General features: G+C 44.2%; 1 protein-coding gene across 3 annotated transcripts in view; it reads right to left on the bottom strand.

The window, feature by feature from the left end:
• Positions 1–17338, bottom strand: part of SLC41A3 (solute carrier family 41 member 3) — a 66080-nt gene that overhangs the window by 35390 nt on the left and 13352 nt on the right. The window contains exons 2-4 of one of the 3 annotated variants that reach the window (XM_072598351.1): positions 16825–17120; positions 8716–8823; positions 1586–1657 (exon numbers count right to left, since the gene is read on the bottom strand). In XM_072598351.1, coding sequence (XP_072454452.1) covers positions 1586–1657; positions 8716–8823; positions 16825–17079 — 435 coding nt within the window. In that variant the 5' untranslated portion in view covers positions 17080–17120. Of the gene's footprint in view, positions 1–1585; positions 1658–8715; positions 8824–13558; positions 13824–16824; positions 17121–17338 lie in introns of those variants that run through there. The other 2 variants (XM_072598352.1, XM_072598353.1) reach the window with 2 other exon arrangements.

A 17338-nucleotide genomic window follows, 5' to 3' on the forward strand; every position in this document is an offset into this window, starting at 1 on the left:
GCATGTATGTACTGTTGTGATATTTACAATATTCTCCATTTATTTTAGAAACTTTTTCTGTCTAGTAGGGCTTTGCATTATGTATTTACTTTCTATACAGTAATATGTTATAATTAGTGCAGCTAGGTAGCACAGTGGCTAGGCCTGGAGTCAGGAAGACCTAAGTTCAAACCTGACCTCAGACACTTACTATCTGTGTGACTCAGGAAAAGTCATTTGATTTCTGTTTGCCTTAGCTTCCTCATCTATAAAATGGGGGTGATAACAACACCTACCTCCAAGGGCTGTGGTAAAGACCAAATGAAATAATTACTGTAAAGTGCTTCACACAGCAAGTGCTATATAAATGTTAGTTATTATTACCTATTATTATATTTAATATTAATGTGGACTAAATGACTCTTTAGGGACTGAAGAACATTTTGGTTACAAGGATAAATGTAATACCAACTTAAATAACCCCTCCCACAGAGATTATGGATACTGTTACTCTAAGACAGAATAGAATCTTGGGAGAGTGGTAGTTTAATTGTATTTTGGAAGGGATTTTAACTGTAAAAGCTAGAGAGAAAGAAAACATTTGAGGCAGTAAGAGAACTTACCGGTCAAAGTCAGAGACTCAAGATACATTTCTTGAGAGAATTGAATTAAACACTTATGTTCTGAAGAAGGAACCCTACTGATAATTCTTGAGTGACTGTCAACCTCACAGTGCTGAATGGTGGGATTGTGTTTCCAGAATTGAGTAGAAGTCAGCAGTTAGAGAAGATAGTTGGAAATGACTCTCACTGTGATCTTTCACACTGTAATACATTGTTGAAACATTTACATTTGTATCTAAATGGTTTGTTAACACTTTTAATAACACTGTATAGCCAATTCCTTTGATATTTACTTATGGGGATTTAAGAGGGAGAGGGAAGAAAGACAAGGGCAAGAAGTTTATCTATTTATGTTAGAAACTGAAGTAAGGATTCAGCGCTACTTAACTATGATATTGTGCATTTCTACTAATTTAGGAGGGATATCAATTTATTCCCCAACTGTCTTAGGCCTAAGAAGAGATTAATAAATTAAAGAACTCAAGGAGCAGCCTGAAGAGTGGAGGTTTGATGTGGTTGTCAACTAATTCCTGACACTTATAGAGATTATGAAACCCACTACATGTATATGCCATTTTTCTTGATAGAATGTAAGCTTGAAGGCAGGAACATCCTTAAATTTTTTCTTTGTATCTTCAGAGCCTAGCCTAGTGTCTGGCACACAGTGGGTACTTAAGAAACGCTGGCTGACTGATTTGACTAGTATCAGTTCTCCATCCACTATACCACACCACTTTTCCCCCTCCCCATTCCCTGGCCTTCCCAATGGTAGCCTTGTTTCAGTGTCACAGGGTCTCTGTTTCTGTGACCACTCCCCAACTAAAAAGATTTTTCAATCAGATAGAAGGTGAAATTTATAATCCTTCCCCTCTACCAAAAATAAAACAAAAAATCCCTAGTTATGACTCTGACCCGAAGTCCTACCTCCCAGAACATATGCTTGGCCAAAATGACAGACAATACTGAATGCTGGAGTGGCTTACCTGGATCAGAGCGAGGTTACTACTGATCATTTTTTGCTGCTGCTGAGGGTCATCAAAGATGCCAGTATTAGCCTACAAGCAAAAGGGAAAAAGTAAAGAATCAATAGACTGGAACCCAGTGGACATACATAGTGACTCCCTGCTTCTACTCACAGCCCAGCTGGGCGCTAAAGACAAGAAGGCATTGGCATGATCTGGCAGGATCTGTGAAAGAGCCCAAGCTAATAAATAACAGTTAACTGCTTCTGCTGTTGCTGTTCAGTTGTTTCAGTTGTGCCTGACTCTTTCTGAATCCCATGTGGAGTTTTCTTGGCAAAGATACTAGAGTGGCTTGCCATTTCCTTCTTCAACTCATTTTATAATTGAGGAAACTGAGGTAAAGAGCATTAAGTGACTTGCCCAGGGTCACACAACCAATGAGTGTCTGAAGCCATATTTGAACTCAAAATTGCACTACGATGCCACCTAGTTGCCCAACTCCTTTATCTAACATTCGAGGACCCCCACTGTTGGGATTGGAAGCTCAGTTCCGTGTGGACAGTCTCGGGCGGGTAAAGGTGGGAGCTTCTAAATCTTAGAGCTCTCACGAGACCCCCCCAGGAAACGGCAGGGGATCGAGGTGAACCGAGCTATCTCGAGTAATTCCGCCTCTTCCCGTGAGAAACGTGATGGGAGAGAGATCTCCCCGCCCTCGAGATTGTCCCGGATCTGGGCACACCTAGTTACCTAACAGCACGGTATTCAGATGCAAACTATGCGGCTGAAGGTTAAGTAGGATTGAGGAAGCCTGAAAGCTCTCTTAGCACGTGAGGAGCCCAAGAGGACAGTAGGCTCCACTTCTCTTCTCTTCTCTCTCCCCTCCCCCTCTCTCCCTGCTTGTACTTCTACTTCCAGTCCCTTAAGATCTTAGCCTCCTTAGGAAATCTCCCCCTCTTCCTCCTAAGGAAGACCCCCTGCACTTGTAACCTAGACCCTGAAATAAAGCTCAACCCTTGTTCGACTCTGGAACGTCCTTTCTCTCATATGAGCATCCGGTTTTGGCCAACCGAAGACCTCGGAGGTGAGGTAAGAAGACTCGGGTAGCCCACACAGGCCTCTAGGCCTGGCACCCCACAATTTGGCCTGATCCTTCATCTCTCTGCCATTAATCACAGCTGTCATTAACACGGCTCTTCAAGGTTTTCAGTGTTCATTACTTTATTTGATCTTCATGACAGGTCTACGAGGTAGGTGCTGTTATTATGCCCATTTTACAGATGAGGAAACTAAGGCTCAGAAAAGGCCATTGACTTCATCATTCCTCTTCCAGTCCTGCCCTTCTAGCTAGGGTATATGTCCCCTTTCTGGGCCTCAGACTTCCCTTCTGTATGATGAAGGGATATAAATAGAGTTCCATCCAGATCAGATGATTTATAACCATAAGCCTTCTCTGCTGATTCGAAGCCACTCCAATCTCTCATGTCTTGGACACCGTCTGAACCTCACAACTTGGCACCTTGTTATGACTGCTCTCATTCACTGATTACTATGTAGGGTTAAGTCTTGCTTCCCTGACTTCACTAAGGTTTCTTGAAGGCAAGGAAACTTCCTTCTACTTTTGTGTCTTCTAACACATCTGGCAGTAGAGTATCCTGCTCATGGCAGATGTTAAATGAATGCCTGACTGCAAGACACAAGGATTTTTTGAAGGGAGGGGGACCTTCCTCTATCCCCCCATGCTTCTTCTCTCTCTCCCCCTTTCCAACTTCACTGTACCACCTCAGGCAAGAAACGGTTTCCTAGTTAGCATTCCCATTTCAAGGAGAATTTTAGAACTTAGGAGATACTTTCTTCATGACTAATGCCTATGGCACAGGTAGTGCAAGGACTGCTTTTTCTCATTTTATTTGTGAGGAAACTGAGACTTGGAGGGGGACCAAAGTCACATGATGAGTGTCCAGCCTAGGACTCAAACTCTGGTCTTCTTTATCAAAGTGGAGAGACAGAGCACTGGGCTATCCTACCTCTAAGTCAAGCAATGGTCTCCCTTTAAATTCAATTTATACCCTCCTTAAATCCGATTCATAAAAGCCCTTCACTGGCTCTGGCCTTTGTAAATGAGTGGGAATCATCTTTATACTGCCTATGACAAATGACCCTCCAGCCTCTGCTTGAAGACTGCCAATGATGAGGACCTCCACAACTATAGAGGAGGCCAATTCCACCTCTGGATAGCTCTCACTGGGCAGATTGTTCCTTGTATTGACTTTATATCTGTCTGCAATTTCTACCCATTTTTTTAGTTTTGTCCTGCAAGTCTTCTCTTTTCTTCATGACTGCCTTCCAAAGACTTGAACACAAGTGTCCTGCCGCTGATAAGTTTCCTGTTTTACCAGTTAAACACTCCCAGTTCCTTAAATTAGTTTTATTCTTTGTTGAGTTATTTTCCAGTCCTTTCTGACTCTCCATGACCCCATTTGGGGTTTTCTTGGCAAAGATACTGGAGTGGTTGGCCATTTCCTTCTTCAGCTCCTTTTACACATGAGGAAACAGAGGCAAATGGGGTTAAGTGTCTGAGGCTGGATTGGACTCAGGAAGCTCTCCTTACTTCAGGTCCAGCACTTTCTCTGCTGTGCCACCTAGCTAGTAGTTCCCTAAATCAATTCTCTTATAGCACAGTTGCAGTCCCCTCATCATCTTGACTATCTTTCTCAGTGGGGCTTATTATTAAAAGGGGGTGTGCAGAGCTGAATAAAACATTTCAGATACTGTTGGACCAGGCCAGAATACAGACTATGTCCTTTTTTGTTCTGGACACTAGGATTTTTGTGAATTCAGCCTCAGATTGATTGCATTAGCTGCCTCATTAAACTGCTGGCTCCTAGTATGCCAGTCTAGTGAAACCCTTAGGTCTTTTCCCAGCCATTTTTTTCTAAATAATTAATGCTTGTGAGGTAGGCAAGATATTAGTCATTTTCATTTTACAGATGAAGGAACCAAGGCCCAGAAAGGCACTCCCATCTTGATCTTGTGTAGATGATATTTTGAATCCAAGTTTCCCTCAATTCCACACTCCATAGCCACATAAGAGAGACCTTGGGCAAGTGACTTAGTCTTCTTGGGCCTCAGTTTCCTCATTTGTAAAATGAGGGGGTTGGACTACATGGCCTCTGAGGTCTTTTCTAGCTCTAAACCTATGAGTTATTAGTTATATCAGAGTAGCCATCTACAAAGGGAAGGCAAAGTGGGTTACAACGTCTGATTGCTCAAATTATGACATGTGGTTGGATGAATACTGCTTCCCAAATCCATCCAGCACATTGCTGCCAGGGTGGTTTTCCTAAAATAGTCCTTTAATCAATATGGAGTGGAGGTCGGAAATAAAAGTCTCATGTTTGCAGACTGCTTAGGAGTCTCCTACCTGTAAATCATAAACACTTTTGTCAAATAAAACACAAGAAGGTGCTGAAAGTGTCAAGCATCTAATGAAAGCATAAAGAAATGAAAGTGATTACATCCAAGAACAATGAAATAACTGGTGACAAATGGAGCAGCAACTTCTGAAATCACCTGTCTGTGTATATCAGATCATCGACTGTTTCAAAGGCAAAGCAAACACCTAAAAGACATGGGAGAGAGACAAAGGTACTTTGTTCAACCACACTTGCTTTAACCTCGCCTATATAAATAAATCAACCGCCATTTCTGAAAAGTGAAAATAGGGAGAATCAAAGGCACTGACTCCAGCCATGTACTAGGGTAATGAAGGGCCTTAAGTTCAGGTCATGGAATGGAGAGTGTCTGACCCAGAGAAGGAAAACTGCAGGGGAGTTACGTTAGCTGCCTTCAGGTATTTGCAGGGTCATCAGATGGGAAAAAGGTCAGACGTGTCCTATTAGGCCACCAAAGGAAGAAGGAGAAGCAGTGGGCAGAAGTTGCAAAGACATTCATTGAGACATGTTATAAGGAAAACACCTCTTAACAATGAGCATTTTCCAAGTGGCATGGGCTCCTTTTCTTTGGACATCTTCAGGTTAAAGCTGGCTGACCACACTCCCGGTACGCTATAGCGAGAATTCTCTTTCACATACAGTTCACACTGGATGGCACTGAAGTCTTTCTTATGCTTCTGTGTTTTATTAGCAACATTTAGCGGATGCAAAAGCATTCACCACATTGAGGCTGCTGAAAGCCCAGAAACTGCCTTAACCAGTAAACATTTTGTGATCTCCTTTCCAAGGAGAAAAGAAATAGCAGCCAAGGGCAAGACAAGTTTAGGGTGCAAGCTTATTTGCAAAGCAGATGATGGTGGAAGATCATGAGCAGCACTGCCAAATGGAATAGGAAAAAACAACTTAGGAGAAGTCAGGCTTGTAGAGTTTTCTGTGGGATCTGGCTAAGTCAAATCACCCTAGGGACATCTGCAGAGGAACATGGCAGAAAGATCACAAGTGAACACAAAACGAACCAGATCTACCGGAATATTTGTTATAATGTACTTGGAGGAGTGGAACCTCTGCCTCCTCCATGCCTCATGTACCACAAGGAAGCATCAATGACATTCAAGATGTCGTAAACAAGGGCAGTTTTCCCTAACAAATACATACAGAGGAACACTGCACTAGGGGATGGGGACCGATGAGGAGAGAACAATATTAAAGGCATCCAGAAATAGATTTCCTTGATGTGTAAAAAGGAGGATGATTCTAAAAGAACGGGAAAGATCATGGGCTATGAGCAGTTAACAAACAGAGGAAAGTAAAGAGAGAGCTACCAACCCAATTTCTCATCTTTAAAAAATCTTCATCAGAATGGCCTACACACACAACAAAAATGTCCTTGTTCAGGAATGTCAAATACAAGCCAGAACAGCCAGTGTAGTTTGTAATACTCCTGGATGTGGCCCAAACCAGAATAAAATGCAGTCAGGAATTATTTAACAAAATAAGTAAAATATAATGAAATTTAGATAATGTTACATTTTCAAACTAAGCTAATATGCGTTGCACAGGCTTAGTGGCCCTGTTTCTATTTGAGTTGGATATTACTGGCCTTGACCAAAGCACGCAAGGGTAACGGGTAGGTAGGTTTTTGCAGATGATTTTCTAAGGCAGACAGACTCTTTTCAGTTGGTCAACTGCCTGAGGGGTGTAGAGAACATAATATTCACTTGGGTGGGCTGCTTATTAATTTTTTAAAAAGCATCTGAGTCAGGAGAACAAGATGTGCCCTTGAAGTCTCTCCTCAGATAAGGCATCTATCTCTCCCAGGTGGCAGTGGCTTCACAAAAGTCCTCTGATGCTTCATGGATAGCATGGAATGACAAGAGGGAAAAGCTGTCAGTGTCATTGTCAAATGAAGGGGTTGGCTCATGGTCTCCAAGATTTTTTCCAGCTCTGAAGTTTTAGTCACCTATTCATCAACAGCTCAGAGCAACCAACAATACCTTCTGGGTTAAGGATTATGGGACTGAGGGGTTGATTTCTCCTTCCTGTCATTTAGAGACTACTTTCTGCTTCCCAAAGGGCCCATGGCAGGCCCCACGCTGAGCCAGAAAGGCTTTGCATTGGGGCCCAGTGATGGAACAAGGGTCAGTTGTCCAAGCATCAGCCTCGTTAAGTGCAGAGACTCAAACCACCTAGACGGCTGCCTGAGAGATGAATTGTTCAGTGATGGTGTAGGTGGAAAGCGTAGAGTCACACTGATCAAATGATGACTTCATCAAAGAGCCAAGAAAATTCTGTCTTCTCATTCTTCCCTGTAGAGATGCTCAGAATGAGATGATCTTCCAAGTTTCTTTCAAATCTAGCACTCTCAGGCTCCAGGCACTGTTTTTCTACCCCTGTGACTTTCTGGATCCTTACCAGCTACTCTGGGATATTTCTCACCCTTTAAGGAGAGACGTATTGTAAGGATTGTCTGTTCTGTTCATATGTTCATGTGATATTATATGTTAGCGGTAGTGATTTCTTTTAAAAAGGGTTTTATGCCTAATGAAGTAATCTCTAGGCAGTCACAAGGATTTTCCTCATTGAAATGACATGAACTGAAAAATGGCAAGGAGGGTGGGGTTGGTCTCTGGGTCTACAGTCAAATTTTAAGGCTGGACCAAAAAAAAGCTTTGGTTCTAGCTTAGTGACGAGTTCACAGTGTCACCTTAGACGAGTGGCCTTGATATATCATTTTGTAAAAATGTTCAGAATGAGATTTGATCGATCCAGATCTCCACAGTTAATCAGCCCTGCTTCTGCTCCCCATTACCATCTAGTGCCCTGCCTCTGATTTGTTAACATTCTGTTCCATACCTAGACCTGGTCTCTTGTTCCCTCTCTTTGTCTACAGTTCTAACTTTGAGTTAGACCAAACACAGATTGGGGGGGAACTAGATCATCATTTCTGAGCCTGGAGACATAGTAAAAAAGAATTAGCCATCATTCTTCCCTTTCCAACAGCACAGTTTTGTGAGGTCAAAAAGCTAGGGAGGTGAGGAAAGGGATGATATAGGCTTGATGGGATAAGAAAGGATGTCACAGAAAGAGTCTCAGTTCCCTCCTCTCTAAAATGAAAGGGTTGGACTAGGTGATCTTAAATTTTCTTACTAGAAACAGAAGCCCTTGAGGACAAAGATTGTCTGATTTTTCATCTCTGTGAATACAGCACTTAGCATGACGCTTAGTAAATGCTCACTGACTGACTTAGAGTTCTAAAATCCCAGGATTCTAGCCACTTTGTTTTTTCTAAATCAAGGATTCTTAACTTGGGTTCCATGCCCTTTTTTTTTTAATGCTGATAACTGCAGTTCAATATCATTGTTTCAGTAACTCTGGCTTCCTTTGTAATAGCATATATCTCAAAATCTTATTTTACAAAGGGACCCAGAGATTTCACCAGAGCGCTGAAGCTGTCCATGACAGAAAGAAGATTAAGAACCCTGGACCTCAAGATTTGTTGCCTATGACTGGCAGTTTCTACCTTCCCAGCTACTCCCAAGAATCCTAATGGCAACGTCTAGATTCCCTCTGCCAACGGATCCAAAGAAGGGCATTAACGTGACAGCCAAGGACCAATCACTTGTTTCTGTGAGATCCAACAACCTGAGGGCTGCTAGAGTTCTTTTGCTTTTGGGACAAGAGAGCCAGATGTGAACTTACAGCTGTGGAGAGCCGGCAAGCCAGAGTCATTTCCAAGTTCCCTTTCAGGCCCACAAGGGGAGGCACCAGGGTTAAGAGTTCTTTAATATCCATAAACACGTTCCAGTGCTGCCAGGGAAGAAACAAAGAACACATCAACCCACTTCTGCATATGGGTATATGTATCTAAGATACAATTATTGACCTGCTACGGCAGGTATGGAAAAGTAGCTAGAATGCCAGACTTAGTGTCAGGAAGACCTGGATTCCAATCCTACCTCAGCTGCTTCCTAGCTGTGGTGAACTCATATTATCTCTATATGCCTCAGTCTCCTTATCTGCAAAATAAGAGTTTGGAACTGATGGCCTCTAAAGTCCCTTCCAACTTGACATTTATGACTCTATGTTACTGTGACCTTAAGTATGTCACCTCCTTTCTCTTGAACCTCAGTTTCTCCAGTTGTAGTATAACACAAATACAACATTGTACCATAAAATGATATTTTCCCACCCAACCTCATTTTCTTCCTCCTTCCCTTTTCTCTCAACCAGAATGTTAAGAGTTGGAAGAGACCTCAGAGGCCAGCTAGTCTAATCTGTACCTGAAAAATGATCCCTCTTGCAAAATGCCCTGAGGTTATCCAGCCTAGACTTCCAGGAAGAGGGAACTCATTAACCCCCAAGGCAGCCCAATCCATTTTTGGCCAGGTATCAGTATTAGGAAATTTCTTTCTCTACAGTCCCTTTCTTGTACTCCTTTCAGGGACAGCATTAACCCAGGTGACATTTTCAGATCAAATTTCATTCATGCCAAGTGGAGTCAAGGCCCTGCAGTGGTGGTCACAAAGGATGATGTTATACACGTGGGACCAGAACACCAGGACTTGCATTTGAGACCAAACTATGCTCTGGTCCGCTAATATTTAACTGGCCAAATTTGCCCCAGAATTGTTTACTATCACCCAAAACATAGCTTCCAGGGACCAAGGAAAGAATTTAGGCAATTTTCAAAAGTTTGTGGAACTGAATATTGTAAACTAAAAATAAGTAAATGAATTTTTTAAAAATTAAAAAAAAAAGAATTTAGGCAGTTTCAATCCCAGAGGTCAGCCCCTGTTCAGAGAAAGCACCTCAGATTCCCTAGGTGACCTCAGTGGAAAAAGTTATCAAAAACATCTGCCCAAAATAGAAACTCAATTAGAGCCAGCAGCTTCTCAGCACTTTTAATTAGCAGATGGATTTCATCCTACAGGCCTGGCCCTAAGGGAGACGGGTATGAAAAAAGGGCTTCAGGAGATCAAGAGATGATGAAAATGAAGAGTAGAAATGGGTTAAAGGAGAATAATCTGGAGAGAAAAAAAGGCCTTCAACTTAACCTGGGAAAAACCAAGGTTAGAAGACTCAGAGAAATCCAGGACCTTTTTTCTGTCCCCAAAGTTAAGGTTACAGGTTTAAATCAGGAATGGGGTCAGTTAGCTCCCCATGAAGGCAATCTATGTTCCTTCTTGACTGCTCTATAGTGTTGGACACAAGTGACCACCCTCTCCTCCTGGACACTCTCCTCTCTGGGTAGTTGGGACATGGATATATCTTGATTTTCCTCCTACCTCTTTTTGGTCTTTGTATCCTTAGCACCCAGCATGGTGCCTGGCACACAGTAGGCATTCAATGAAAGCTTGCTAAGTGACTGCTTCTGTGAATACACAGTTTGAACCCTCTCCCTACTCGCAGATTGAACTCCAACATTGAGAAACAGTCTGGCATAGAGTCAGATTTGGAATCAGTAGAATTTGAGCTCAAATCCTTCCTCAAGCTGGGTAAGTCACTTAACCTCTGTTAGCCAGTTTCCTTTCCTGTAATGATATATACATAGACAGATAGACAGAGATATACATCTGTATACAATTAACTAGATACCTCTGGGAGTAAAACCTATTATAGATATAAAACAGAGCTGCAATGCTCAAACAGCTCTAAGATGCTCTGTCAACCTTAAAAGCATTATCAAGATATAAACTGGTATGATTTATCCTAGGCTAGCATCAAGCAGATTGACCACAGGGGGGATGGGAGAGAGCTAAGCTAAGTTGCTTAGGGAAATCCATCTCGCCTGGGAGAAACAAAACTCAGGGTACTTTTCTTACTGAGTGGGGCTCAAAAGCAGAGCAGACCTCCTACAAGCATGGAAGTCAAATACAATCAGAATCCCAAGCTATGGAATAATGTGCCCAAGCGTGGTGGGATACCATGGCCAAGCTTACAGTCTTATAGGCAAGATCCAAGTAGACCTATGGCATAGAATACTGGTGGATTTCTAGGTCCATTTCTGCACCTTCCAGGCTCTGCACTTGAGGGGAAGACACTTGAGGGGAGGGCAGCATCAGTTGGGACCCCTTCCTCAGCCACATATTGTTGGAGCCTCTCTGGTTTGTCAGGTAGGGATGGTTTGTGCATGGACTGTGGCCAGAAGGAGAAGCCAGGACTGCTACAGAGAATGTCACAAATTCAGCAGGTTCTGTTAATGTACCAATGGCAACTCTTCTGTCTGGTATTTAACCCTTTCACTATCTGGAGCCAGCATATCTCCAGACACTGACTTAATAGCTCTCCCCTTGAGACACTTGATATTCAAGCCAAACTGGCTCATTTACTGTTCTCTGAACAATCCATTTCATCCTTCTCTGAGTCTTTTCATTAACCTTCTCCCATGTCTGGATGGCTCTCCCAACTCACCTCTATTTAAGAATCCCTAGCTCCCTCCAAAGCTCAGCTTCCTCCAAGAAGCCTTCCTCTATTTCCCCTATTGTTAGAGCTCTGCTTCAATTTGTATTTGAGAGACAGCATCGCATGGTGGGTAGAAAACTAGCCCTGGAGTCAGGAAGATTTGGATTCAAATCCAAACTTTGTTATTTACTGACTGCAGGGTAAGTCATTTAACCTTTTTGTGTCCCAGTTAACTCTTTACAACTGTAAATACAAGGGAAAAGTGTGGATCTGGGCTGACAGAGGAATTTCCTTATACAGAAATACAAACTGATGATTTTTTAAAATTTATTTTTCTGTTTTCATATTATTTCTCACCCCCCAGAAGAAAATAATCTCTTTGAGGGCTAGGATGATGGCACCTCTTTGTAGCCTCCACATCTAACACTGTCTGATATACAGTGGGTCCTTGATAAATGCTGGTCAGATTGACTTGATTTGAGACTAGAAAACGTATCAGAACAGAGAACTGAGAACACAGAACCAGAGAGAGAGGTATCAGGGTGTGGGCAGGGAGGTTGGGGGGGCGATGGGGTGGGGGAAAGAAACCCCATTGGCTAAAGAGGCTCCAGGCTGGGCTGGACCTGCTTAGGGGGACTGGACAAATCAGCTTCACCTCGGCTCAGTGTGTCTGGTCATTCCTGATGTGGACTTTGGGTCAAGAACAGTAAAACTGAGATGTTAGGGGAATTGGTTGCAGGACCCACAGTGTACCAGGTACATAGTTCATTTTTTCTCTCTTTGTCTCTCTCCTCCCTCCCTCTAGGTTTTTGTCTCTGTCTCTCTCTTCCTCCTTCCCTCCCTTCCTCCTTATTTCTTTCTCTCTCCCCTCTCTGTCTGTCTCTCTTCCTCCTTCCCTCTCTCTTTCCCTCATATAAAACCTCTTTGTAGACAGGCATTTAAACAGTAGTCATCCAAGCCAGTGGCAGAAGATTTGAGAACACTGGGAATGTGGCAGGTAGGGGAGAGGTGTTGCTAGATATAGCAGCACAATTCAGAGCTACAACTCAGCATTACATAGCATGTTTGAAGGTTTGCAAAGAGTTTTAAGATGGTATCTCATCCAAGTCTCACAAAAACCTTATGAGAAGCAGGTGCTATTTTCACCCTCGTTTTAGAGCAGAAGAAACTGAGGTTCAAGGCTCGGAGAGGTTAAGTGGATTTGTCCCAGGTTGCATGGCCAGTATCTAAAGAGGCATTCACACTCAGGTCATCTTGACCCCAAATCTGATACTCCTGCTGTGCTATCCTGCCTCTCTGATACAACAAATCCTCCTCCTTCCCTCAGGCAACAATAATATGAATAGCTAACATTTATATAGCACTTTGACTATATGATCTCATTTGATCTGCACAACAATGCTGTGAGATGGGCTATTATCCCCATTTTACAGAGAGGGAAACCAAGGATGAGGAGGTTTAAGTGACCTGCTCGGAGCACACAGCTGGCCAGTGGCCGCCTCAGGTCTTCCCATCTCCAATTCTAGCACTCCATCCACTGCATCACTGAGACGTCTTGCTAACAATCAACAATTACCGGGTACTTTCTATTTGCCAAGGACTATACTATGAGATGCAAAGAAAGCAAAAAGCCCCACCAGGAGAATGCAAGGGAAGCAGCTTGAGAATGCCCAAGGGCTGCTGCAACTCTCAAAATGCCCTCTTGGTTTCCCTATGAAGCTGGCCTGAGGATGGGGATGAGCAGTCAATATCCACCCCAGATCTAATAACGTTCCTGTTTCCCATTCAGAGGCTCTCCATTTACACATCTGACATGGAGTCCAACCAGTTCATCATCTATTCCCAAAGGGGCAGTAGCAACAAAGCCCTGGGGATTTAGGACAAGAGTGGGGGAGAGCTCCAGTTCCTTATAAAAGTCCAGGGAGCTTGCTTTCTACTGCCATTGAAATCATCCGAGCCTAGGAGCAGAATGTAGGACCCTGGCCCTAGCATGGGTTAGCCTGGGCGGGGGGCTCCTGATAAGGTCTTGTCTGTGTGACAGCTATTACCAGGTTGGCCTTAGTGACCCGGACCAGACCAGCAGGGGACTTCTCCCGAAAGGGCAATTCATTAGTTACATTCCAAAAAGGGCCATACATACATGGACTTTGTTTGCCACCAGGCCTGCAGCCACCATACCCATGCCGGAAAGTAGATATGGAAAGAGGACCTGGAAGATGATGGAGCTGAATGTCTCCAGGATGAATCCATTAGGGGCCCTGATCATCTCACAGGAGAAGCCTCTCAGCTTTGTCCCCAGGAAGCAGAATTCCATATTTATCTGGGTGAAGACCATGATTGGGCCCTTCACCCCATGCCCAAGGGAGGAAGTAGGAGGAGAATCAGGCTAGGAAGCAAGGCCACTTTCCTGGAGGCCAGAGTAGATGGGTCTCTTCCTCCCTCTCCCAGAGTGTTCGTCCTTCTCTGCTCCCAAGCAAGAACACCTAGAGTACTCCCCCAAGAAGCCAGTTCAGGGAAGGGGGGGAGTTCTCTGTCAGGTCTCTGGTCACAGGCTCTGTGATGCAGCAGAGGGCTGCTCGGAATACCCCTGAATGGGGAGGAAGGAAATCCAAAAGCAAAGAAAGAGAGGGAGAAAGGGCCCAGCTCTGAGTTGGTGCCCACACTCACAGACTCGTTACGGGGAGGCTCACAGTAGTGGTGCCATGAAAGCTGTCTCACATGGGCAGTAGCTGATCTGTGATAAAAAACCTAAAATACAGGCGCTAGCAGGAGGGCCTGCTTCCAAGTCTGAGCTTAATTCCCTCCCAGACTCTTCAGGACAAGAGCCCAGCAAGGTGAGTCTATTCTGGCCTCTGACTTTTTTATCTCACTCTCTTTTCCATGGGAAAGGGAAGGTTATAAGGAGGATCTGGGAGGTAGGTGGTGATCGTCTCGGTGGCTGGTCCCACGTGGTGCTGACCTCCTCCCTTGGTGGGGAAGGTGAAGGAGAAATTTCATCCAAGAATGCCAGTTCAGGGCAGTTCTAACTCTTCCTCACTGGACTTTCTTGCCACAGAATCCCATTAGGCTACAAGATGCCAAGATAAAGAATGTCCCTTATGTCCTACTATTCATCTTCTGACTGGTTTGTGAAGGCCTGAGATCAGAGGCTGATGATTTTCTGTTTAGAAGAGTGCTGGCAAAAGATCCCACAGACTTCTCCCAAACTGGGATAATAGGCTATATTTCTCAATTCCTAAAATCTTGTACCCTTTTGTACTAGTATTCCCTCTATCCTGGCATCAACTGGGCCCAAGAGTAGGCAGGTCGGATCTGGGAAAGGACACCCTGATCAGTTCTATTGTTTGGTGTCTCCTACTCATTCCGAAGACTGTGCGGAATGGAATGTCCAGCCCTGGCGGGGCCTATCGAAGGAGGCAGGAGGGAACATAATGCCAGGGTAGGAGGCTTTGGTGTCTACCAGAGGGGCTGGCCTCAGTTCTGATTTCTTCAGAAAACACCACTCTCTCCACCCCATCGCTCCCTCCACACCACCCCTCCACTCATATCTCAAGTTCAAGGAAATGATGGGTGCAACAGCCTTTCAGGAAATGGGGAGTAACCTATAAATTAAAGGGAAGGGGGCACTACCTTCTCAACCCCACAGCCCTTCAGGAAGGAAAAGTTATTAAGTCCTCAGGGTTACAGATAGGTGGGTGATTCTAAAGCGTCAGATGGCATCTTTAGAGTGGGGAGGGACCCTGAAGTTCCCAAAGTCCATGCCCTCATCTCCTCCCAAGAGAAAAGGAAAAATCAAAACTTTGTAGTAAATATTCATAGCCAAGTAAAACAAATTCCCTCATGGGCTGTGTATGTCTAATTCTGTACCTCGAGTCCATCACATCTCTAGCAGGAAGTGGGTAGCATCCCTCATCATCAGTCCTCTGGGATTGTGCCAACTCTCATTTTACAGATGATGAATGATAGGCCCAGAGAAGTTGAGTAATTTGCCCAAGATCACACCGTAAGTTTAAGAAAAAGAACCCAATTGGAATACAACTCCTTTTACTTCAAATTCAGTGCTTCTTTCATAAAGCTCACATTTCCTCCTAAACAAATCTAAAGGTCACTAGATGGAGTGGAGAATTTAGAAGCCTCACCTCCCATAAGCACTAATTTTTCTGTCTTACTCCAAGGAGAGATCCTGACTCCAACTTTGATCTCACATCACCAGCCCATCTTTTCTCCTTTCATTGCTAGTGGATCTTTCAAAGCAGAAGGCCATTTGAGACCATGGAGGAACAGATGTGAGGTCCAGGCCCTATCCTGGAAATCACCCTCCCTGACAATGTTAACCAAGCCCTTCTTCTCAGCAGGGGCCTTGCTCCAGACAAAAGGCACCTTTCAGGTATCCAGTAAGTGCTTATTGGTGGACTGGGCACCCTTAGGGCTACGTGGCATCACAGCTTTTCCCATCCCCATTATTCCTTGTCCTTTTACAGTTTTAGTTATTTTGAAGCATTTTTTAAAAAAGAAACTGACCTATTTCTTCACTTTATTTGGATCAGATTTAGACAAAAGAGCCAAGAGAGACAGGGTAAAAAGTGAGGAGGGGGAGGACCCAAACAGCTGGGGAACATCAGGAAATCCTTTTTGGAGGAGGTAGCCCTTAAGGGTCGCTTAGATTTCCTCAATCCATCAATCAACATCAAATTATTAAGCACTTAACTCAGTCAGAAAGGAAAGAATGCCTACCCCAACAAGTGTGGTAAGCAGGATCACCTTGGGTCAGTGCAGTTGCTGGATTTGCCTGTTGCACCCACCCATTTCCCACCTTGGGTCAGTGCAGTTGCTGGATTTGCTTGTTGCACCCACCCATTTCCCACCTTGGGTCAGTGCAGTTGCTGGATTTGCCTGTTGCACCCACCCATTTCCCACCTTGGGTCAGTGCAGTTGCTGGATTTGCCTGTTGCACCCACCCATTTCCCAAATCAGTAATCCTCTTCTGTCCTCTGGCCCCATCCCTCCCAAACGTCTTCCTAGTCTCCTCTTTTCACAATCCTTTATCACAGCTGGTTGTCAGCCAATCCCCCAAAAGCATTCACCAAGAGTTTCAGTTATACGGTGAGGATGATGATGATGATACAGCAGCTGGTGTTTACATAGCACTATAAAATCTGTAAGTGTTTGCCCGGCACGGTCCCCTGGCACATAGTTGGCATTTAATAAGGACTCCATTGATTGAAAAGTACTTTACATATGTTATTTCCCCCTCACAATAGTACAGGATGTTTTAAAACCCCAAAGAAATTGAACTCTATGTCTTATGAACAGGTAATTCAGTTAATCTTTGGGCTGGAAAGCCTTCTCCTCCATCAGGACCTAATTATGGCCCCAAAGGGATTATTTGCCTATTTTTTCTCTTACCTGGATATAATTCAACAGCATTCCAGCCATGGTCATTCCCATGCCCGCAAGCACAAAGGGGATGACCACTTGGAGGCCAATGATCAAAGCCGTTTCTTCCTGAGGCTTTTCGGTATTTGACAGATGTCTCTCCCGGGAGGCCCATGGCACAGCCCCAGCCAGGGGCTGCCCTGAGCTCTCCACTATGGACAGGGGCTGCTCCTCACTTCCCAGATGCCCTTCTTTCCGCCTCTGCCTTGCCTCGTCTCCTCTCATCTTGGGTCACTTTGATATCACGCCATTCATTCACTCTGAGACTATAGGAAACGAAACAAGAAAAGGGTTTCTTATAAGATGTCACAGAAGAGAAGCTGCATTGAAGCGGTAAGAGCAAGGAGGGTAGGGTCTAGAGGAGGACAAAAGAGGTCCACAGAGTCAGTGACCTGTGCAGGGTCACAGAGGGAGGGAAAAGAGCCACCACTGATTCCATATCCTGTGTTTTCTCCAGGATACCACGAGGTCTCCAGTCTAGAAG

The sequence above is a fragment of the Notamacropus eugenii genome, chromosome 3 (assembly GCF_028372415.1).
Source record: "Notamacropus eugenii isolate mMacEug1 chromosome 3, mMacEug1.pri_v2, whole genome shotgun sequence".
Classification (NCBI taxonomy): Eukaryota; Metazoa; Chordata; class Mammalia; order Diprotodontia; family Macropodidae; genus Notamacropus; species Notamacropus eugenii.